This window comes from Chlamydotis macqueenii, chromosome 6 (assembly GCF_036417535.1).
Source record: "Chlamydotis macqueenii isolate bChlMac1 chromosome 6, bChlMac1.mat, whole genome shotgun sequence".
Taxonomy (NCBI): Eukaryota; Metazoa; Chordata; class Aves; order Otidiformes; family Otididae; genus Chlamydotis; species Chlamydotis macqueenii.
This window is the reverse complement of record NC_141561.1, coordinates 33,796,467-33,819,494: the sequence shown is the minus strand read 5'-3', so window position 1 is coordinate 33,819,494 and position 23,028 is coordinate 33,796,467. Positions and strand designations below refer to the sequence as shown.

Below are 23,028 nucleotides of genomic sequence, written 5' to 3'. Positions count from 1 at the left end.
TGAAAAGACAGTAAAAAGCTTAGCCAACAAACCTGAGCATTTGTGGTGGTTTGTCTGCTACTCTGTTGGTGGGAAAGACAAATAAAGCTGTTGCTGTTAGTATCTAATCCATATCACTTTTGTGCTGCTGACTATGGACTTAGTGTTTCTGTAAACAGAGAGTGACATTGTCCATGCAGAATTGTTGATGTGCTTTGCTTCCCCTCCAGTTGAACACAGTATCTATGCTCTCATCTGCTTATTCAAAATTTGTTCACTTTTTGTGCTTGTATCCTTAATCATATTGTCAAATGTTAGTAATGAAAGTTTTATTACACACTATTTTGCAGTTGCAATATTGTGTTCTAAGCATTACCTATTTATTTCCAATACAGCAACAAAAAAAATATCAGAAGATAAAGAGTTCAGCTATTGTGGTGCAGTCTTACATCAGAGGGTGGAAGGTGAGTTTTTCTGCGTCTGCGTGGTGAGGTAAGGAGCACATCAGAAAACACATTTCAAGTGCACTGAGCCTCCTGACTCTCATGCCTTCTGTCCGTTGAGCTGTGGCTGTGCTTTAGGCGTTGTTAAACACTCAGTTTTGCCATAGAAGAGGTGAGTTTGGGATATCTGCTTGTAGCCTGGACTCTGAATCCCTGCAAATGGTGCAAGTGGAAGGCTAGGACCACACTAAACTACTGGGTTATCCTTGGGGCATCTTCTGCCAGAGAGTTTGGAGAGAGGTGCTCTCTTTAGATGGGCTGGAGCATGAATGAGCGAGCCTGGTGTGCGTTAACCAGGCAGCCCAGCAGCTCCAGAGCGGGATGGTCCAGGACTCTGCCACTGTGCTAAGGAAACTGTAACACTGGACTGATTTGGAAGAAATAAGTTGTGGTTGGTGGTTATTTTACAGTTAACAGGAGTCTCAAAGAATGAACAAAATTGAAAGCAGGCTTAATAGAAAGAGTTTGGGACACCTGGGCATTATGTTACTTGGGTTAAGTCTTCAGTTCTCCTCTGTGTACTAAGTGAAGGGAGGGAAAGTGTGCTGCGGTCAACTTGTGTTGAGCAAGTTGTCTGCCTCAATTTCCTACAACTCTGCTTCTTCTCTGAGAGGTTTGTACTTCGTGAAGGGATAATCCTGCAGCCGCAGTAGAGACTCAAGGAGTGAGGCTGTAATAAGAGGTAAAAATGAGGTTAACAGCTCACATGAAAGCAGCCACAGCGCTTAGAGCAACTACTGCTGTCCAACTTCAGAAAAAATGTCCTTGGGCTTGTCTCTGTTCTTATTAACCTTTCTCTACCCCACTAAATGTGGCTTTCTCCTCTATTTAGAGAAGAGAGAACTGCCTTTAATTCTGGAGTCAGTTCCATTCCTGTCAGACAGGGAAGGAAGGGGCTGCAGTTACCAGCTGTAGGTGTAAACAGCCCTCTCCTCCCCAGAAGGTTTTAAAGTTTGTCAGAAGTAAGCTAGCGTAAATTTGATTTTACCATTTTCTTGATTTTTACTTTGTCCTTATTTTGTTTAAATGAGTTAAAAATATCCTTTCAGTCTAACTGTTGACGTGCTGTCTTTTCCCATGAGTGTTATTTGAAGAAAACTGGGTAAAAGCATCATCTTGTCTCGAGTTACGGTTTTCTGTTTGTCATTGGAGAGCACGCTCTTTTGCGGTAGCACCGCCGTGGATAAAAGCTTGATATGACAGCAGCCTTAAGTGTCATCTAAAGCCAGGCAATTCACTTGTGATTTATTCTTCATTGCAGTCTAAATGGATAAGACATACACTGTGCTGGAGGAAAAGTAGTCTTGCTGTATGATATCTCAGGTGATGCAGCAAATCTGGGAGAAAACTAAACATTAAACTAAGATCCCCTGAACTGCAAGTCCCAAGCTCTCACTTGTGAACCACATCCTCCCTGGAACAGCGAATATTAGGCTGCGTAGCATTTATGAATTTATTTGCTTGGGGATTTGGAGGCATTGTGTTTTGATTGTGCCTAGATTTACAAGTTGCAGTGCCTTAGTTTGAAAATAATTAAGAAATTATAGTTATTTATTTGAATAAAATAATGTTTTCAATTGTGTGTAGGCTCGGAAACTTCTTCGGGAGCTTAAGCATCAGAAGCGTTGTAACGAGGCTGCCACAATAATTGCCGCTTATTGGCACGGTACCCAGGTAAGAAAATGGCAACAAATTGTGCACGTAATTGTCTCTACATAGAATAAAGAAGATCCTTCAGGATAAAGCTATCTGGGAATGTTTTCAGTGGCTTATACTACTGATTTTTATGTTTCTCTTTGCTGCTAACATGTTTTAGCTGGTGCAATCTGGGAAGCTGGGACACGCTTTAATATTTGCTGTTTGTAGTGAATGGTTTCTTGCTTTCTTTCTTGCATCATTGGGAACTTGCAGTAACCTTTTCTTTCCTAAGCTTTTCTATATCCCGTTTTCAAATGCATCACAGGCGCGAAGGGAACTGAGACGACTGAAGGAGGAGGCTAGAAATAAACATGCTATTGCTGTTATTTGGGCTTACTGGCTTGGATTTAAGGTACTTCATGCACATACCATATGCCCGCCATCATTACCCAACAATAAGAACATTTAATTGGTAGTAAATAGTGAGAATTAATGACTAATACAATTGACTTTAAAATAATAGAGCATGATCATTGATTCCTTCCATTTCCATTTGTGCCACACCTAATAAATCTGACAACATTCTGTATGTCAGTTTTTTTATAGAGTAGGAAATTCTTTGCATGGTAGCCAAGTAGTGATTTGCACTAACAAGCCATTAGACTAGATTAAAAATAACTAGACTACAGTATTAGAAATTAGAAAATGCATTAAACTACATGTAAATATGCAAAGCATGGTTTGTGGGGGGAAAAGAAGGTTGGGGTTTTTTGGTGTGGTTTTTCTTCCCCCCTAACAAGTGCTTTCAGTGACACTGTGTTAGTAATCCCATTGAGATTTTCACCAGGCTGCCTATTCTGCACCCTGGACAGTCTTCATTTACAAGTTCAAACCAACAGTTTACGTTTTTCTAAATTTTAGTTTTAATTGATTCTCTGGCTGTGATTTGAACCAGTAAGAAAATTTCAGTAAATACAAGTAAAGCACGGTTTTATGACCTGGTCTTTTAGCAAAAAAAATTGTTAGTTTGCAATTCTAAACTTACAGCCCTAGAAAAATCCCAGGAATTCCAGCATCAGCTGTTTGTTTTCAGAAGCAAAGTCCCACTGAAAGATTCTTGCTAATCCCCAGCCTGCAGTTGTGGGTTATGTGAACATTTGAAATGCTGTTCACTAGAGGTAAAAAATCTGGCGGTTTCAATTAATAAATTTATAACTTAGTTGAAAACCACATTCAGTAAATGCATTAAGTTTACAACATCTTCCAGTTGTTACTGACATGGGAGGGGTGTATGGAGGGGGGATGTTGTCAGAACACCTTGCCAAGTAGATGGAGAAATTTTCTCAAATTACATCTGCAGTGTAATGCTGAGTTTGACTTTCACTATTTTGATATAAATCTATTAGTTTTCTAATGAAGTGGCAACCCTGGGAATCCAAACAAAGATGTACAGATCTTCCCTCATACTAGAGACACTTTGCATCTTCTCAGTTCTAGCTTGATATTTAGGTAGCTACGTAATTGGCAGGCACACTTTCCTCTACATTTGTTTAAGTGCAATGCATTGATAATTTTTCTTTTTAGCCAGAGTTGCTTTCATCCAAAACATTGCTCAGTACTGCAGAAGTGATATTTACTTTCCTAGATTTAAGATGTTCTTGAGAATTAAAAAGAACACGTTCAGAAAGCAATGCAATAGTGTTAACTGTGTTAGAGACCCTCACTTAAGTATTTTGTAGATTTGGATAACTTTTAACATGTTTTGGTAGTTATTTTTATCAATTGGCTCACAGGAATTTCACAAAAAGTTTCCTCCTTATTCCTTAAATATAAATAGAATCTAAATAGAATAATAGATATAATTCTGAAGATAATAATCTGAATTGAATTAAGATTAGAAAAAGAATTACAGATTCTGGTAAAAGATGAAACTTGTTATTGGTGTGATGTTTTATCTTTCCCCGGGGGAATATTTAAAACAAAAGTTACTGAAAGTTATCTTCAGAGATTGCTTGCTTTACAGAAAAAACCCCCAAAAACTATAGACCTCAAGTACTCAGTTTCCTTCCTTTTCACAAGACAAATGCTTAGTCTTGCAGAGTCCTTGTTTTTACAGTGCTGTGTAGTAGAAGCTTTCGTTCCAAGCAGATGAGTGAAAACATTCTTTATGAGAGCCTACATCTAACGCAAATTAACCTTTCCAGCTACATCAGGAAAGTGTAACTGGCACAGGCTGGAGCTGCTGCTGCGCAAGTGGGTTTGACAACATAGAACTTGACAACTGCAGCTACATCGCTAGAGCTGCTGGTTGATAGTACTGGAACTCTTCGTTTTACTTGACTTTTCTCATCAGATAACAGAATAACAAATGTACTGGTATCTCCAAAAATGTGAGATTCTGTTAGGTTGCCCACACATGCCTTTGTGTTTAGAATACTTCGCAAATTGCGTTCCTGAAATGGGGGTGATGGATTAAATTAGGTGGGTGCCTATCTTTTTGTATGTGAGGAAGGCACTAGGTTTGGGGGATTTACCCCTTTATTCCATAAAGACAGACATTTAGGCTGGAGAATTTTTTTAGAAGTACATAAAGTTCAAAATAAAAAATAACCTCCAGAATAAAAGCCCTGAATACAGTGCCAGTAATTCATCCTTACATACGTAGTTTAAGAATTGATTCTGTTCTGCCAAGGCAGTTGCCACTGGAAGAAGTGACTAGATAGTCAGATTTTAGTAAGTCTTGGTTTTCATACACATAATTTTGATCATGCAACTGCAGGCAAAGTTCTCCATTAGAATCAAGTTACATGATACTTACCACTGATGGTGAGGTGTGCGCAGAAGAGAAGATGGAAACATTGATAGCGAGTAATGGGGATGACAAAATGCTTATCTGTACATGACACTTAAGTAGCAGTGGAGGCTTTTTTGACCTCCTGTGGCCTTCACACCAGTTCACACCAACACGCTGGGTTTTAAAGATTAAACACTATTCTTCCATCTTTCTATATCTTGGTTGTAAGTTGGCTGTTCTGTTTGGGAGAAGCCTTTTCCTGGTCATTGTGCTGTCTGCATCGGGCTGTCTCTTTTGTTCACTATCTAAACCTTTTAGGCTCGAAGGGAATTGAAACGCTTGAAGGAGGAGGCTAGGCGTAAGCATGCTGTTGCAGTCATTTGGGCTTACTGGCTTGGACTGAAGGTACTTTCTCAAACACTCCCATGTGTCAGCATGAACTCAATAAAGCGTGGCATCTTACTTAATAAACAAGCAGTTATGTGGGCTCACTTAGTAGGCATGATTTTTACACGGAATTACATCGCTTAATGTTGTCATGGACTGAAAAATTCATAAGCTGAAAATGCCTCATTTACAGCAATATGTAGGCATCAGTGTTTTTTCTCATATCAGGAATTTGTTTTCAAGTGAAAGACCAATGCAAGATTAAATGGACCCTATTATGGTTGTTGACTTAAAAACTTGACCCACATTGGCAAAGATCCTATCTGGAAAGATTACAAGGATGTATTTTCTTATTGTGACCTCTGCTTGTTTGAATGGGATGTAGGGTGGAGCTGTTTGACTTTCACTGCTGCTCACGTTAGACCCCTGACCCCAGTGTCGAGTGCGTGTGTAAGACTAATGATGATGTCGCTTCCATCAGGCCTTTTTAGGCCGTGGCATTGAATGCAGTTGGTGGCAGCCATGAATTCACAGAAAAACTGAGATATACAAGAGGCTTTTTGTTTTCTATCCCTTGCTTTCAAGGACTGGTTGGCAAAAGAAAACACATTTGTAATCTGGAAAAATGTAGTTCTGCTCTGTAAATAGACTATGGAAATGGCATCTTGAGATGTTTCAGGTCTGCGCCCAAATGATTGACATAACACAGTTCTCAACCATAGTTTTACAGATGCAGTCCTGAAGAACTGCAGAAATGTCGATCGGTTTAGTTTGGCTGGGTGTCGCTTTGCTAATAGGGATATTGTAGAACTGCAGAACTGTAAAAGGGAACAGTTTACTTGATAATGCAGTGTAAAGCCCAGCTCTCATATTCTCATTCTAACAATGATGAAATGGGGAAAATAGTTACAAAACATATAATTTTATGTAATCTTTGTATATTATGTATATTTAAAAAGGCATTACAATACATACGTGGAAACCAGAGCTGGAAATACAAAGGAGCCATTTTAAGAAGTCGTTCTGCAGATCAGAATCACACTTTAGGTACTACTGCCAAAGTGGGTCTGTTTTTATGATTTTAAAAGAAGAATATGTCCCTCCTGAGAACTCGGAGGCTGTTTTATATCAAACAGCAGCATTTAAATGAAAACTGATGAATCCAAAACCTTTAAGGCACATTGCAGCAGGAATATGTTTCTGTCTGTCCGTGGTGTGGTTTTTTAGTGTATTTTTAAAACAGTGTTAGTGGCTCTTCTGTCTCACCTGAAAAAGACAGATTTTTTCTGAATGAGAACATACTCTGTGATTCCAATGTATCACTGTTACCACGGGCAGTTCTCATTTATCTGACGGCAAAGTATTTTCACCTGTGACCTATAGAGGTGAAGATTTACAGTTGATACAAGTGATCAATATAAACCCATAAATTCTTGAGTCTTTTTCTTTTTTTTATTGTAGATAAGTAGATTTTAATAGCATTTGTTGTACTTTCCAGATTTAGGCTTTTCTGGAATGGCTTGCATTTCTCAGGGCTTGCTTTGCAGCTTTCCTGCAGCAGCAGTAGGATGTGTGGGTGTCTGTTAGTCCCTTTGTTCCAAACTAATTTGCACACCTTGCAGCTCAGGAAGAATAACACAAAGCACCATCATTACAGAGAGTTTATGAGAAAAATGGTGAGATTTTGGGATGATTGTGGTTGGAGTGGCTTTGAGTGTGTTAATTTCCATCCCTGAATAATAAATGAAGTATGCACTCTAATTACAGAGCACTAAACCTTACAGAAAATCGGTGAATAAGAACTCTAATAATTTTTCTTATAAAGTGAGGAGGAAAACTTATATGCTGTATTTGCATAGAATGAAGGCAGCTGAATGCTATCCATTTTGCTGATGCATCTTAATGTGTAATTAAGCAAAGCCCATTTATTTGTGGCGTTTTTTTAATCCCAGAATGGTGACAGATTCTTGCTTTCAAAATGCTGGCTTGCCTTAAAATGCATCACACTCAGTATGGGGCAGATGATGTGCCAGGGTAACCCAAGTGAACTTTCTCTTACGAGTTGATGTGGGTTTTTCTTCCATGGGTCTCCCTTTATCTTCTGGTTACAGTGAACTCAGCAACACATAGCGAGTTAGCGAAAATCACTACGTTTGCCCTGGGGTAAATTATGCAAAGCCACGCCGTTTTCCCTGGTTTCTGCTCAAAACTTTTTAAGAGGTGTGTTGCAGGCCGTGCCAAAGTTTGAAAAAAAAAAAAAATGTCAGGGGATGTTTCAGCTACCTTGATGTGAGCCTGGGCGTCACACACAACTGCAAACCGGTTGTGTGTGCTCTCAGATTGGATTTTTGGAAGGACAGGATTTAGATACTATGCTAATTAGCACTGATAAAAAAACCAAGGGCAAAACAAGTACTCTGAAACTTGCATTTACAAGCACATATGAAAAATAAGTATCACCTGCAAAAATGGGTCTCAATGATCGCTTTTTTGGTTTATTTTCTTTAAGAGCAAATATCAAGCTTGCTGACATTAAGCAACCTTTGTGTTGATTCTCTGCTCTTCTCCAGCACCGAAACCTTATTTTTCTTTTGGAATGAGCACTGCTTGTGTGAAAATAATTTTTTTCATGCATAAGTCTGCTCTGGAAAAAAAAAATCCCTTTTTATTATAGAAAACTCTCTTTAAGGAGAAAAATCAGAAACAATTCATCAGTTACCTATGTCATTAGCATCAGTTCAGTGTCACTTCAGACATGATAAAATACATATCACTGATGAACCCTCACTTTTTCCAGTCCAACTTTTGCAAAAGCCTATGAAAGTAAGACTCATCCTTGAATTCAACAATATTTGAATAGCTTTTGAGAGGAAAGTGTTTCAAATTCTCTGTGAAATTTGCAAGTGAGTGTACTAAGGTCATCTGAGGTAACTTTCTGACCTCTTGGTGCATGATCTAGTTCATATATTTTAAGTGTACCCAGTCTGTGTTCCTATTTCAGGGAATGCTTTGCATGTTTGTATGTGTTTTTAGTATTTTCTGACATAGAGATTAATTAAACAGTACCTGTGCAAACAAATTCATTCTTTGTACTCACTTTGAGGGCTTTTTTAACTTTTCAGGTCCGTAGAGAGTACAGGAAATTCTTCAGAGCCAATGCTGGAAGAAAAATTTATGAATTTACCCTTCAGAGACTTGTATGTATATATCCATATGAAGCACATGTATATTTTCTGTGTTATAAATTTTTGTTTTCCAGCAAAAGTAACAGCTGTTGTTATGGCCTTGATAGTCTTTGTAGGGAAATGTCCAAGCTAAGCATATGGAAAACCAACAACCTGAGTGTTCTAAAGAAAGGATAGTGATAGTGTTTTGAAGGTGTGGGAATGGTACTAACTAAGCATTTGCCACATTTGTATGATATCTAAATCTATATTTCTCAGTATACCTGACTTTTAAAATCCTTATTCAGGTTTATGAAAGCTGAGGGTTGCGGTTTGGTAACTGTGCTTTTAATCATAAAGCATCTGCTTTTCCGTGCTTATTTCAGTAACTCTGCGTATTAATAAAACATCTTGCTTCAATTCTATCACAGATGCAAAAATACTTCCTGGAAATGAAGAATAAGATGCCTTCTTTATCACCAATAGATAAAAACTGGCCAGCAAGACCTTACCTTTTCTTGGATTCAACTCACAAGGAACTAAAAAGAATTTTCCATTTGTGGCGGGTAGGATACATTCTGGTCCAGTCTGTACAGAACTTCGTCACATGATTTTCAGTAGTTTTGTGTGGTTCTTGAAGAGCCTATTTTTAGGATGTATTTCTTCCCATTCCAGACAGGCTATTTTATTTCTTTGGAAGAAATGTATCTTTTGATCATTGTCTTTGGCCTGCAAGGGGTGTAACTATTCTGCCTACTCCTTTCTGGGGCTAGGGAGAGAGGATTGCTTCCTGCCATCAGCTTTTAACTTAATAGTAAAGCAGTATGTCTGTTAATTGGTAGCTTATAATACTTGTGTCCATGGCCAGGACTCGGACTAGCTCTTAGACCAACATTGGAAGTATCGGGTGGAATTTTTTATTTACGAACTGTGGTTAGCTGAAATTTGGTTTGGATCTTTGGACGGATAAAACGGCAAGAGTCTGTAGAAGTGCTGATGAGACGTTTTACTGATCTTGTGGGCTACAGTTTCTGTGAATTGTCAAGGAACAGTTTGTCTTTCTGCAAAATTCATCATCTCAGCTATGTTTCGTTCTTTCTATCTATTTACATAAACTTCTGCAATTGTGGAACTATATATGTTTCTGTGAACCTTTTTAGTACAGTCTTCCAGTGATTGGTGTCTGATAAATTAAGCTCATGTTCAAATGCAGCATTGTTAAATGGCATGTTTTAGAGACTGTTTTTGGTGTAATTCAGAATTATCTAGAATGGCTGAGGAGAAAAACACCTCTGCTGGTTGTTACTGAGCTACAGTGGCATGTAGGATGGAGCTGAGTCACTTCAGAAGTATACAAAGAATGTGCATCTTGAGCAATAGACAAACATTAGTCTGTGGTGCTGCCGCTTCAAATCAGATTTGGAAGGATAATTTTTTTGTTTGTTGTTTTTTTTTTAATATGTTTTGTAGTGTAAAAAGTACAGAGACCAGTTCACAGATCAGCAGAAGCTTATATATGAAGAAAAACTGGAAGCAAGTGAACTTTTCAAGGACAAGAAGGCTTTATATCCAGCCAGGTAATTACTTATTCTACTGCTTTTAGTGTACATGCATTCAATATCCTAACAGATCTAGCGAGCTAAGAAGAGTTTTGTTTTTTATCTTAAGCAGAAAAGTTCATTTTCCTTGTTTGACAATGTCCCTCCATGATTATACTTTAAAATCCTGGAAACTGACCTCAGTTGGCTTCTAACTTAGATGTTGTTGCAGACCACTGATCCTGTGATACTGAACACTTCTGTCGAGAAACGGTGATGTTTTGTTGTTCTAACCCTCTGTGACCTGTTCACATAGTAAAAAAAAAAAAAAAAATAAAATTGGAGGACTTGTAGAAAGGAATAACTCTTGCCCTTTCCCCTAGTTTCCATCACGCTAGTTCCTGCAACTAATAACGTAGAGTGAACTGAAAGACTGTAAGTGACAATGTCTCTCCCGGCTGAGGCGTGCCGGGGAGCTCTCCTGTGTTCAAACAGTACCTTCGGCATACTGCTCTAATGTGAAAACGAGGTAATTTAAGAGTTAGATACATTTGCATATATCTTTTTTAAAGGATACTTAAAAAAAATGCTTAGAAGCTCATTTCCATTTTAGAATATTTTCTTTAAATTGGAGACTTTTAAAAAAAATGTGCAGTATCTGCAGATAAGTTTTTCAGTTTCTCAGATTACTGAGTTCTTAAAAACTGATCAGTTCTTGTCATTGCTATCTGCAGAACTAACCTTACTCAAGAAGGTTCAGTAGTATCTGATCTTACTTAAGGAATGCACTTTTTTTTTTCTTTTCATGCAATAAAACTGACAAAATAGAGCTCTGATGTCCTTGAAAGAAGCTGAATAAAACTTTTAAAGTGAATATGAGCTTAGAAATTGTGTTTTTCTTGAAAACAAAGGTCTCGTCCATCTCAGGAGAGTTTTCTTTTAGAAGCCATAGTTTGAACTGAGCAGGAACAAGGCATTGTAAAGCAAGAAGTAAGGTTCAGTAGAGGGAGGAATAGGAATCTGCAAGAGTTGATGGGGGCAGTTCCATGCACGGACAAGCTCTGCGTGGGTGTTTGTTTTATTAGGTTTGTTTTGTTACATTTTTTATTGAGACATTTCCTTTTTTCCTGTAATGGCCTCAGTGTATGTTTCTCTTTTTTTCCTTCAGTACATCACTTATTTAATGGCTGTGTATGTTAGCTTGTGGTTTGTTCCTTGTTTCCTTCGGGATGTCTTTTTATGCTGTTGGTAAAGAGAAAGATGCTGCCTTTGGACTTCTCTAGGAGCAAGCAGGTTTTTCTGCTTTGAGTCTACACACTCTAATGTGTGTAGAGTTCCTTGGGATGGAGGGAATTTTATGTATTTCTCTGGTTTGGTACTTCTTACACCAAGACTGAACAATGACATATACAGCAAAATATATATCTGAGATACTTTATCCAAGACATTCTTAAGTGGTTTATGTGACAGAGGGTAATTGTTGATTCACTTCAGTTTTAGCTTGTAAGTCATTATCGTTTGATTAGGGACAAAGTCCAAAGGGAACCTACAGTTTTGGTGACTATGGTTTCATAATGCTAATTAATAAAAACAAAAAACCCCAAAGCTCCAACATGGTAGAAGGTTGCAATGCTTTCCCCACCCTGCACTGAGAAACATTGCCATCTCTTTTTGTCTTGTGTTCAGAGCTGATTAGCTCCTGTTGTTTTGGTTTTTTTTTTAATTAGCCTAAGGGTGGAGGAAATTACTGCATAAAGTTTCTGATGAGCTGGTACATAATGATTAATGGGATGTGGCTAATTTTCTGTGTGTAATACAATTATTTAAGAATGGACAGGGACTTATTGTGAGTACTGTAATACCAGTACCCTGCCTTTTCTCTCCCATCTCCCTGTGTGCCGGAGGTGCAGTTACAAAGGTAGTGCTATTCCCCATAATGTGTTGGTTCCTCTTGGGCTCTAGCCTTTGCATTTAGTGCTTTGACTGTAATTTAAGCAAAGCAATTAGTTAAAGTGACTGCCAAACAAAGCAAGCAGCAACTTTATTCACCAGTTCTTAACTGATAGCGAAGCTCTTGCTGTATAACCCTGAGGTGGATGAAGATCGGGTGATTTGCAAGCGCAACAAGTCTTGAGGAAGAGCTGGTACACATGTAACAAACAAAAGCAGATCCTGAAGGCAAGTTCTTGTCTGTCACTCTGGAATACTGTGAAGGAGCAGAGGTGTCAGTCCTACTGAAGTTTTACTTCCTCTGTTTTCAGAGACTGTTATTGGGTGATTTTAAATCAAAATTGATTGCATATGCAAGGATGTACTTGTGTCCGATATCCGTAGTGATTTGGCCCATTTAATGGTTTCCAGAGCAAGGAAAAAAAAATCCTATTAATGTCTTTGGTGATAAATTTCTCTTTATTCACCATCACTGTGCTGTTAATATATACAAGATGCTGTGTCTAATACACATACCATTTCTTACCCTCCTCCTCTTCCCTTCTCCTGGGATAATGTGCTGGGAGATATATCCACACTACTCTCTAGCAATTCCCAAACTCTTTTCAGCTGATGTAGTATGCTTAGATGGCCCAGATTGTTGCCAGCACCACTGCACTGAGTGAACGGTGGTACCGACCCGCCGAGCTCAGGGGGCTGCAGTTTCCAGCTTCTCAGCAGGGTTGAGGACAAATGCGCTGCATAAACCAACACCGTGTTGAGAGCCCCGTTTGTGTTCAATTAGATATTGCTCTAATTATTCCATTATACGATGGCAAATTATTTTGCGTTGCTATTGTTAAAACAGGTAGAAATTGTGGGTAGAGGTTTCTGGGTTGATAAGAGTGTTCTTTTGATAAAAATGAAGCAGCAAATGACTTTTCCTGTATCAAAGTTTAAGAAAACTTCTGGCAGTGTCGAATCATTGAAAATGATATTTAGTGGTTCTCCTGGCTCTACAAAACCTGAAGCAGAACGTGATGGTTTCAGGAAGTTTACTTCTTCCCTGCGATTCGTTTAATTCATGTTTCTCTTGTCTTTTGGTTGGGCAGTGTTGGGCAGCCATTCCAAGGGGCTTACTTGGAAATCAGCAAGAACCCCAAGTACAAAAAACTTAAAGATGCTGTGGATGAAAAGATCATTATTGCAGAAGTCGTGAATAAGATCAATAGAGCTAATGGGAAGGTAATAAAATGGCATTGCTTTATCCTGAAATGTAAATAATTTTTGTTTTAAATAAACAGAGGGAGACTTCATTTCTGTCACGTAATAATCTGAGGATTTTTAAAAATGCCTTTTTTTTTTAAGGGCAAGACTGGAAATGTTGGATTTATGTAAACTGCTGATTTTAAGCACCCATTCTAAATTTGCATAAAGATTACTAAAATCTTGTTTGTGTTTGTAGTTTTCAGTGACTTTTCCAAAAATGACATCTCATCAACTGGTAACAGGCTGTATTGATTCACAACTAATTGTAGTTTGTGTACTAACCTCTATTGGCAAGTTGAAGAAAAAATATTTAGAAATATTGTTGTTTAAGTATTTAGAAAACTTAACCTTTCAACATTCACACTGTCATTCAAGCTCCTAATTATCACATTTTATTATGTTTTAAAATTGTGAGTGGCATACTCTGCTACCTTTGCCTGTCTTCTGATTGATATCAAAAGCTTTTTGGAATGAAGAGGCAAGTTTCTTGTATCATGTCTACAAAGCTGTTAAATATGCTGGGTACTTTTTTATCCTGCCAACACAGAACTTGGTTTGCATTTAAATTATACTTATTAAAACAGGATGTGTTATCCTCCCTTAGTAAATGTAATTGTTTTCACCATTTCTGTCTAAATGTTAGAAACAGTAGATCTCAACTTCTCAGATGTAGATGTCATTTATGCATTTGTAGGAGTGAAATTAGATTGCCTGTTGTTGATGCCACGTTAATTTTTCTGGTTTAGAAGAAACTAATTAAATGAAGACAATATCTTTCCTGTACTTCCATGGGCTACAGCTCTCAAGATTAAAAAAAAAAAAAAAAAAGTGCTATGGTTCTATGTGCTTAAGACAGCTACTTCTTACTTATAATAGAGTAATAATAAAATTCTAATTTCTCTTTCTTACTGGTTTCTAAGATTAATTTAAGAACATACATTCATGCTTTAAAAATATTTGTCATTTGAAAATATGAAGGTGTATCCTCCTAAAAAATAATTCCAATAGATAAAGGGAGGAGAACATAACATTGGAAATACCTACATGATTTGTGTTGTTCTGCAACACGGTTTTGGTGAATAACAGTAAATAGTGAGGCTTAGTCCTGTATTAGCTACCACTGAAAAGGTACGCTGGTTTTCCTGGGGATTGACAGAGCATGAGATATGAGGTTATCCTGGTTTGCATAGTTTCTGAGTTTCAGTTTCTGAACTTTATAGCTGTAAGCTAGTAATTAAAGGATCTGTTTGTATCTTAGCATATGTGCCAAAATGAGCTAAGCTTCTCAATCTATAATTAGACACATAAATAAATTTGCCCTGATTTTAACTGATCTGCAGCTTCTACTGACCATCAGATGTTCATGTTTATTCATGTGGGCCAAGCTTATTAACTCTACGATCTGCTGGTAGTCTTAGTAAGTGCTCAGTAAAGACCAGCTCCCTCTCTGTGCAGATAATGGTTTGCACCTTTGTATCTTTACAGGCTACATCCAGGATTTTCTTATTAACCAAAAATAACGTTCTTCTTGCGGATCAAAAATCTGGGAATATCAAGTCAGAGGTTCCACTGGGAGATGTAACCAAAGTGTCCATGAGCTCCCAAAATGATGGCTTCTTCGCAGTGCACCTCAAGGAGGTTGGTTACAACTTTATAATGCAATAGTATGGCTGTTTCACATGCAGTTATATAAAAATTGTTTATTAATTATTTTGTAGCGTTAAATCATAGTAGTCAGCCTGTAGGTTTAGAAGTTTATTGAAGTTCGTCATATCTGCAAAAACTTTGATTTAAAACTACTAAAGCCAAGTGAGAACAGTTATTATGTTATGAACGATCATTTACTTGTGAAAATCGGACTTCATATTTCACTGTAGCCTCTCCAGGATTGGAGTTTTCCATTTGTAATATGGGCCTTTAGTCTGGTTCAGATACCTTGTGGCAGTGTTTTCCTTTTCAGCTGCTCATATAATTCTTCCTTACACCCTGGCAGAGTATTTCTCTCTTCTTTGTGGGATGCTGAGAAATCCACATGATGGCACAGCTAGTCTGGTTACTCGGTTCTAAAGAACTTAGCTCAGTGCTATATTTGTTTCACTGCTATCAACATTGCTCTGCTAAAATCATTAAGCTGGCATTTGTGTTCTATCTTAAATGGATTTGAAGAACATCATATGTAGTGTCTTTTCATTCTGGCCACCTTGATCCTAACCTTGGTAATTGGTTTCTGTTCCTTTCTGAAAATATCGTGAGCTTGCTGCGGTGAAGCCAGAAGAGGGACACAAACACTACCATTTGGTAGGACAAATGGGTCAGAAGGGGTTTTTAATTTTCTCCACAGGTTTGTAGTTTATTTGAGAGTTAATTGTGTTTTGATCCTATACACTGCACTGCATCTCTATTTAATTTACAAGACTTGTAAATCTTGTTTCGCTGTCCTGGGAAGAGAATAGTCCTTGTAAAACCTCCTCCTTGGCTGGTATTTAATATTTTTCATACTCTAGGTTTTGGTAGTCTGAACTACTTTCCTTTCTGTTTCAGGGTTCAGGAGCAGCTAGTAAAGGAGATTTCCTGCTCAGCAGCGATCACCTTATTGAAATGGCCACTAAACTTTACCGCACTACCCTCAGCCAAACCAAACAGAAGCTCAACATTGAGATATCTGATGAGTATGTTTCTTGTTTGCTTAAAAGTGCATTTCCTTCAGTGCAACAGGCTAAAAAGTCAAGTAGCTAATGTTAGCAAAACAAAACACTGTTGTGTAACTAATACTTCTTTTCTCTTGACAGAATACTTGTAAATAAGGATCTAATTTTCAATGTGTACTCATTTCTAGTATTCATTTTGGCTCTTACTTCCTTGAAAGTCATAAGAGAACATGTGCTTTTCTTAAGGTAGTTTCAGACAGGGCTATGAAGCACAATTGCTGCTGTAGAAATAATTAATAGATACTACATTTGAGAGAATCATTTTGTGTGTGCCTGAAAAGTTTGCATATACCTATGAGATGTTTATTGACTACAGTGGACACTAAGTGCCAAGTTCTAGTGAAAACAACCAAAACAGAATGAAAAGCTTCTCTCCAAACATACATAATGATGGTGCCAGTACTGTAGATCTATAAAGCTCTACCTTCCCTTTTGTGAAGGGGAAAAAATGCACTCTTAATATTCTTGCTGATGGTGTTTGAACCACCTTTTGTTGTTCTGGGATTTTTGGTTGTTAAAAAGCTTTGTTGGATAAAAAGCTTGCATCTCAAATTAGTATTTCTTTCTGCTTGGTGTAGCTTCCTATTTTGGCCTTAAGAAAGAACTGCACTTGCAGGGTTTATAGCCATGGGATAAAAATGCTTGTGTGCGTGTGAACTCCTAAAGCCTGCTGAGCAAGAGTCGCTCACTTAGTCTAACATCGTTGTTGTGTGCTCAGTTTGCTGTGCGAAGTGCCTCCTGATTTCAGTAGTGTTGATTTGGTGGGTTTGTTAATTTTGAATAAAGAAGACAATTTGGAACCTTTTAACAATAGCGAAATAAAATTTCTGTAGGCAAAAATGGAACCTTTGATCTGGCTGCACAGCACTGTTTGTATTCTAAAGTCATGATGGGAAGTGCAGTTTGTATTTTGTTCAGATTTGAGGGTTTATTTAAAGGCTAATTCTGTGCCTTCCTTGAAAATGACATCTGCTGTTTTCCTTTGTTCCATTACCAGATGTCATTTCATTTGCTCAAGGGTGTGTGCTTTTAGCCTCTAAAACTGTGTGGCTGTCCCCAGTAAGTTTCTAGTTTAACAATGGCTAGAGAGGAATAAACTACTAAAACAAAGTTTAAGCATGCGTTGCACTAGTCTGCACTGCCTTAGGTCTGGGAAACAGTCTGCTTTCTGGGAGCCCTGCATTTTGGGATGCGGTTTTGTTTCTTATTTTGCAGATTAAAAACATCTACGTGTGTATTGCTATTGAATTTATCCAGACTAAATAATTTTAAGTTGTTAGCAGTTTCATCTCTGTTAATGGTGAAGCAGTGCTCTCTTCTCCCTGCTAAGAGTTTAGGTACGAGCACAGGTAGGGGTCGAGGAGAAAATGTGGCCTTATTTTGACTACTGTACACTACTTTTTGGGCAGATAGCTGATATAAGAAAAATGCTGTTGATCCAGGGGTATGTCTACTAAGAGACATACACCGTGTGTTGTGTATATATATATATAACATGGGAACAATGGGTCTAGGAAAATGCAGCATTGGTGGCAAGAGATGATGGCTGTAAGACCTACTCTGGGTAGGGAGCTGGGAGCAGCGAACAAGTTAATGTTGGAGCGTCTGGGCTGTGCAGCAGGAAAGCAGGACCGAAGGGCAGCTCGGCACAGGAGAGGCCACTTCCTCCCCTGAGCTCTGCCGTCAGCTTGATTTGTTGTTTCCGCCTGGAGAACAAATTCTTTGAAGTTTTTGGCTTCTGCTGGAGGACTTTTAAAGGATGCTAAAAGGGAAAATCTGCTGTATTACCAAGGACTTTTTAGGTCAGCAGCCGCTGTATGTGAGCCAAAAGGCAGTGCTGCCCTGTTTATTGCTTTTCATCTTGCTATCCAGATCAGGGAAAAGCCTGTTAAATTTTGGGCTTTTTTAAAGTGCTTCTCCACATTCAGTGAAATTTCTCTTCCAGTAAAAAGTGAAGAGTCAAATCCAGATTAATTTGTCCTGAACCAATTTGGAGATTGCTGGGAAGGAAGTGAATTTTCCCAATTGCCAAGCAGGAGGCTGTAAAGGCTGAGTAAGGATTAGAAATAGGAGAGCTGCTAAAATATCAGATATACTCAATTAAGCGTAAACCAGAAGAGCGCTCGCAGTGTTGCTACAGAAGTATTTAGCTTCCTTCCATGAAAACAAAAAAGTCCCTTTGGATGATGGTGAAGCAGTTGGAAATAGTCTTTGCTGCAGGTCTGATACATTGGAAATTCTGTTTTAAACCACCTTCTTTCTAAAGGAGTAGCAAACTAACTATTGTGAAGGGTCGAGAGTTACAGGCAAAAGGCAATAATTAAGAGATACTACCTGAAGGAAACTCAAGCCATACCATAACCCGTGGCTTTTTTTTTTTTTTAATTCCCTATCTCTTGTTATTAATACAGACCTGAAAATGACGTCTTCTGGAGTGATGCTCAGAACCAACGGGAAAAGACTTCTGCTCTTCATGTGGATTTTTTCCCCCTTTAACTAAAACGTATCTTATTCCCTCTCCTAGGTTTCTGGTCCAGTTCAGACAAGATAAAGTGTGTGTGAAGTTCATACAAGGCAGCCAGAAAAATGGCAACATCCCAACTTGCAAGCGAAAAAACAATCGGCTTCTTGAAGTGGCCGTCCCTTAACTGCAGCTGGTGACTCTCCCTTCCACGGACTTGTTTCTTTGTAACAGTGCAATTTTAGTTGTTTGGTTTTGCTGATTTTATTCCTTTCTGGAGCTGTTGACGGCGAATAGCTTTAGAAACCCTTGGCAAAACATTTGATCGATCGACTTTTTAATCTTGTTGTTCATGAGTGTTTTAACCCTCAAAATGCAGATTTTTACCCGGTGAGGCATTTTTTCCAGCTGGCATGTATCTGTCACACACGAATCATTCTCTTTGTTTAGCGGTCGTATTTTAGTGCAGCATACCGTAAACCCACATATTAATGATAAATTACTCATATTCCTTAGTCTAGAGACCCGCTTGACAGGGACTACATGTGGCCTTGGTGCTTGGTGGCCACTGAAGCCCACTGGAGCCCAGTGACCCATTCTGGTGTTCTGAGGGGCTCCTTGCTGGCCCCGCTGGGGAGACCAGCGGAACAGAGACTGGCACACTAACTCCTGTAGTTAAACACTAGGACCTGCCTAATTGATCTTTTAGTCAGCACAGCACAGGAACACCTAATTCTGCAAAACAGAAGGAATATATGATTACACAAGCAGTTATAAGCTTAATTTTTAGTAAAATGCAGAAATTTTGAAACAGAATTTTTAATTAGGTCAGAAGTTTTTAACAACTTTATACAGTAGAAATCAGTAAAGTTGAAGAAGCGTGTTTCTTTCACAAAAGCTATATAGTTCAAGGCATATTTTCTGTTCTGACTTTTTTTTTTTTTCTTTTAAATTATCAGTTAAGATTAGAGCCTGAAAAATGCAATAGTATTAATAACACAAGTAACTGCTAGGTATTTAAACGGTTAGTTATCAAGTGAAGGGCTTGAGCCTTTCTTTTTTAGATATTGGCATGTACAATGTGCAATAAAACATACATGACATTTTGTGAAAAATTATTTATAATACAGATTTGTGTGCAAGAGGGAGGATTGGTGCAGACTGCATAGGCAATGTAGGGGTTAAAATAGATTTGTGTTGTTAATTTGCAGTTTTTTAGAGTGTACACTACAGTTGTCAATTTGGGAAGAATACTTAGATTTAAAAAAATCCTTGATTTGGGGGTCTGTATATAAATTGGTATTACAGTAATAAAACTGTTCTAACTCTGTGCTGTTTGGTACTCCTGTGTTATAACCATATTTTTGTACTCCAACCTATTTTATATAACTTGTGTGCCTGATGTAAATGCGTGCACAGAAAACACAATCAAGAGCTGCGTTATAAACTTTCAGTGTAACAGATTGCACTTAATCTTTTATAAGCCAGAAGCTTTAGCTGAAATCCTGAAGAGGAGAGATGCATTTTAGGTAGAAGTAACTACTCAAGTGAAGGGTTTGTTGGATGTGACTGTTTGATTTGTTGATGCGAGGACAGCTGAGAAAGCATTGTATTTTTGCAGTCTGATGTAGGACAGATTAAGACCCTGGGTATCTGATGTGCAGTGCTGGAAGTCCAAGCATAAATAAAGGAAAGATAAAGAAAAGTTCAGAGTCTCGTTACTCTCCCGCTGGTAAAGTTGTGTAGCGCGCATGGCTGCGGAGGCTCCTCTGGGTAGTTCAACGTTCATGTTGGCTCTCTGCGTTAAAACGACGTTTGCTGCGATAGATGTTCTAGTGCTAAGGGTTATCGATCCAAAAAAACCAGCTGGTTTGGGCTACACCACATGTTGCTTTGAGATTCAAGTAAATGATTTTGCTATAATCTGGATGCAAAACAATTGTTTTAACTGGTTGCTTAATGTTGCTCTTAGAAGTCCATGCACATGATCTTGACAGGTGGGAGTAATCAAAAGATACATTTTCCAAACTACGACCAAAAGTTACCTCTTCTGATGATCTTTGTTTGAACTCTTCTTTTAATAATTGAGTCAGGTTAATAGTTTAGTAAATCATTTTACATGTATTGTAATTAGAGATGCTTACAAAGGAAATTTTACTATCACTTTATAATGCAAAATTGGGATACCTCCATTGCCTTAAGACGACTGGACATAATAACAAGGTGTTTAAAACTCCTAAATCCTATATTAGAATTGCTGCTTGGGAAAGATTGGAGGGTTTGTAAAACTGTCCAGTATCTTGAAAACCTTACAGTAAAAACCAAAAGGGACAAATTTTTAAAATTAATACAAAAATCAGGAAAAGAAACATTTCAAGTCTGATGTAACCCTGTAGTTGTTTGCAGGTAGGAAATGGGAGAGTTTAGAATAAGTGCATCTGGATATTTGGCCCAAGAAATGAGGGTCTTACAGGATAATAGTAGGATATTTGACCCATCCCAGACAGACCCAGTACACACCTTTCTTATTTTTTTATCTTTGCAGCAAGTCATGATAGCTACACTACTAGCATAAGACTGGAAGAGGGGCAGAATTCCTTGCTTTGGTTTCTGTTGCTTCATTTCTTTTTCTGGACCTTTATAATTTTTGCCTTGCATATTAGCTGGTACTTTGTGATAGTTACAGTTTGGCACTTATGTATTTCTTAACGTACTGAGCAATTTCTGCAGAATGTGAATTATTTAGATACGCTAGAAGAGTCATGGTATCCTGATGTTTGGATTTAAGTATCTAGGATGTTGAAAATAAAAATGCAAGGTCAGCTAGCTTTTTTCTTTTCCTCTGTTTTCTTATATAACCTTCTATCAAATGAGAACACTGTTCTTCCTATGGTGCTAACCTTACACATACTTTTACTTGTAAATTTTAATTTGTCATCTGGACGCTGAGCAAGGATCATTTAAAAAATGAGATTTGTTGCATGATACTTTCCAGAATCAAATAAAATTCCGTTCCTAGACCTATACTTTCTCTATCTCTGTATCTTCCTTATCTCAAATCTAAAAAGTGCGGGCGCCTGTTTTTTAGGTTAAATATATACAACATTGGTATGTGTCTTGAAGACACAAGAAATCTTTATTTTTTACGTGATTCCTTAAGAGGCAGCACGTCTTTCTCAGTGATTCACAGTAACTTTTTTCAGTGCAGCTCCCTTTCCTGGACATTATCTTCTCTGAAAAGTCTGCAAATTCAGCTTTCCTAATGTTAGGATGTGGATGTATTCCCTAAGAACACTATTAATAGCTAGATTAACTTGATTTTTTTAAAAATGGCTTTGAGCCCCAAGCCTATCATATTCCATGTGTTTTGTCTTGCGATCTTTTTCTTTCTTTTATTCCTTAACAATTTTATCCTGATTTAAGTATTTTTCATTCATCATACAAATTATAGAAGAAAAAAATTAAAATGTAAAATCAGGAAAAGCAGCTTCAGTTTTAATCCAGGTTTGTTTTCATTGCCAAAATGAGAGCATTCTTCTAAAGAGTTCTGGGGAAAAGTTGAAGAATTAATTCAAGATTGTAACATGAAATGAGATCATTTCATCCATCAGCATAACTTTCACTGTTAGTTCTTAAGCTTTTAGATCCTTAATCTTGGAAAAAAAAAATTTCCATATTCTATAGGAAATGGTTGTGGTCATTTTAGATGATTGCACTGTCATGGGATGGTGATGGGCAGGAGGGAGATGCATATGTCTACGCTTCCTTGGATATTAGACCTTCCCAACAAACACACGTTTCAAAGACAGAACTGGAAGTGTTTGATGGGGATGCTGCCAACTTATAACAGTACAGACAAGTGTGAATTTTAAGTAATCTCTAGCATCATTAACAGACGAGTTCTGGCTTTCCTCCTCTCTGACTCCCGTCCTTATTGGAGTCTTTTGTAGCTTACACAGACATTTGACTGTGAGTGGCAGGGACAGTTTTACAAATGTTTGTAAAACCCCTCAATGTGATTAGAATTCTCTGGATACTGGTTTTAATCATGTAGTTTAAAATAATTACATGTTGTGTCACTGTCCCATGACCTTCCAGTTAAATGTTAACTGAAGGCTGTTGGCATGTAGCGCGATCTCGTAGCCATTCCAGCACAGTGTTTGCTAATTTGCTCCACAGACCTGTCCATCTGAAATTGTGTGACCTGTTAAGTAGTTTCAGGAGAGTTAAATCGGGTAGTGGCATCCTCCCTCAAAGAGAACAGCCTTCGCGTGTCAGTCCCGGTTGTGGTGAGGCTTTCCATTTTATGACTAACTAGAGTGTTTCCTCTAGAGATGTAGGTACAGGGAGGTTTAGTGTGTTAAATAAAAACTTCACTGCCAGAGTTCATTGGCAGAGCAGCACTTGCTTCTCCTGAAACATACGTACAAGCGGTCGCTGCTCTAAGCACGCGCTGTGTATACGCTGCTTGGAAAAGCCACGTTCTTTCTTGCAGGGTAACACGGACAGCGGTACTCTGAACTGAGTCTCTCAGTTCTTCTGCACTTTTGAAGAGGAGTACATAGAGGATGGAGGAGGATTGGGGTGAATTTACAGTTGCTGTTAATAATTCTTGTAAAAATGTTTTTACATAGAGTGGGGCAGATTGGCATTGGCTA

At 38.1% G+C, this 23,028-nt stretch overlaps 1 protein-coding gene across 4 annotated transcripts in view; it reads left to right on the top strand.

The window, feature by feature from the left end:
• The window catches only part of MYO1B (myosin IB), a 110,475-nt gene extending 90,642 nt beyond the window's left edge, over positions 1-19,833 (top strand). Inside the window, exons 21-31 of one of the 4 annotated variants that reach the window (XM_086750888.1) lie at positions 375-443; positions 2,070-2,156; positions 2,446-2,532; positions 5,233-5,319; positions 8,424-8,498; positions 8,897-9,031; positions 9,936-10,042; positions 13,045-13,177; positions 14,687-14,839; positions 15,743-15,870; positions 18,434-19,833. In XM_086750888.1, the coding sequence (XP_086607014.1) occupies positions 375-443; positions 2,070-2,156; positions 2,446-2,532; positions 5,233-5,319; positions 8,424-8,498; positions 8,897-9,031; positions 9,936-10,042; positions 13,045-13,177; positions 14,687-14,839; positions 15,743-15,870; positions 18,434-18,557 (1,185 nt within the window). In that variant the 3' untranslated portion in view covers positions 18,558-19,833. The remainder of the gene's footprint in view (positions 1-374; positions 444-2,069; positions 2,157-2,445; positions 2,533-5,232; positions 5,320-8,423; positions 8,499-8,896; positions 9,032-9,935; positions 10,043-13,044; positions 13,178-14,686; positions 14,840-15,742; positions 15,871-18,433) is intronic. The other 3 variants (XM_086750889.1, XM_086750890.1, XM_086750891.1) reach the window with 3 other exon arrangements.
• Positions 19,834-23,028: the final 3,195 nt, after the last annotated feature.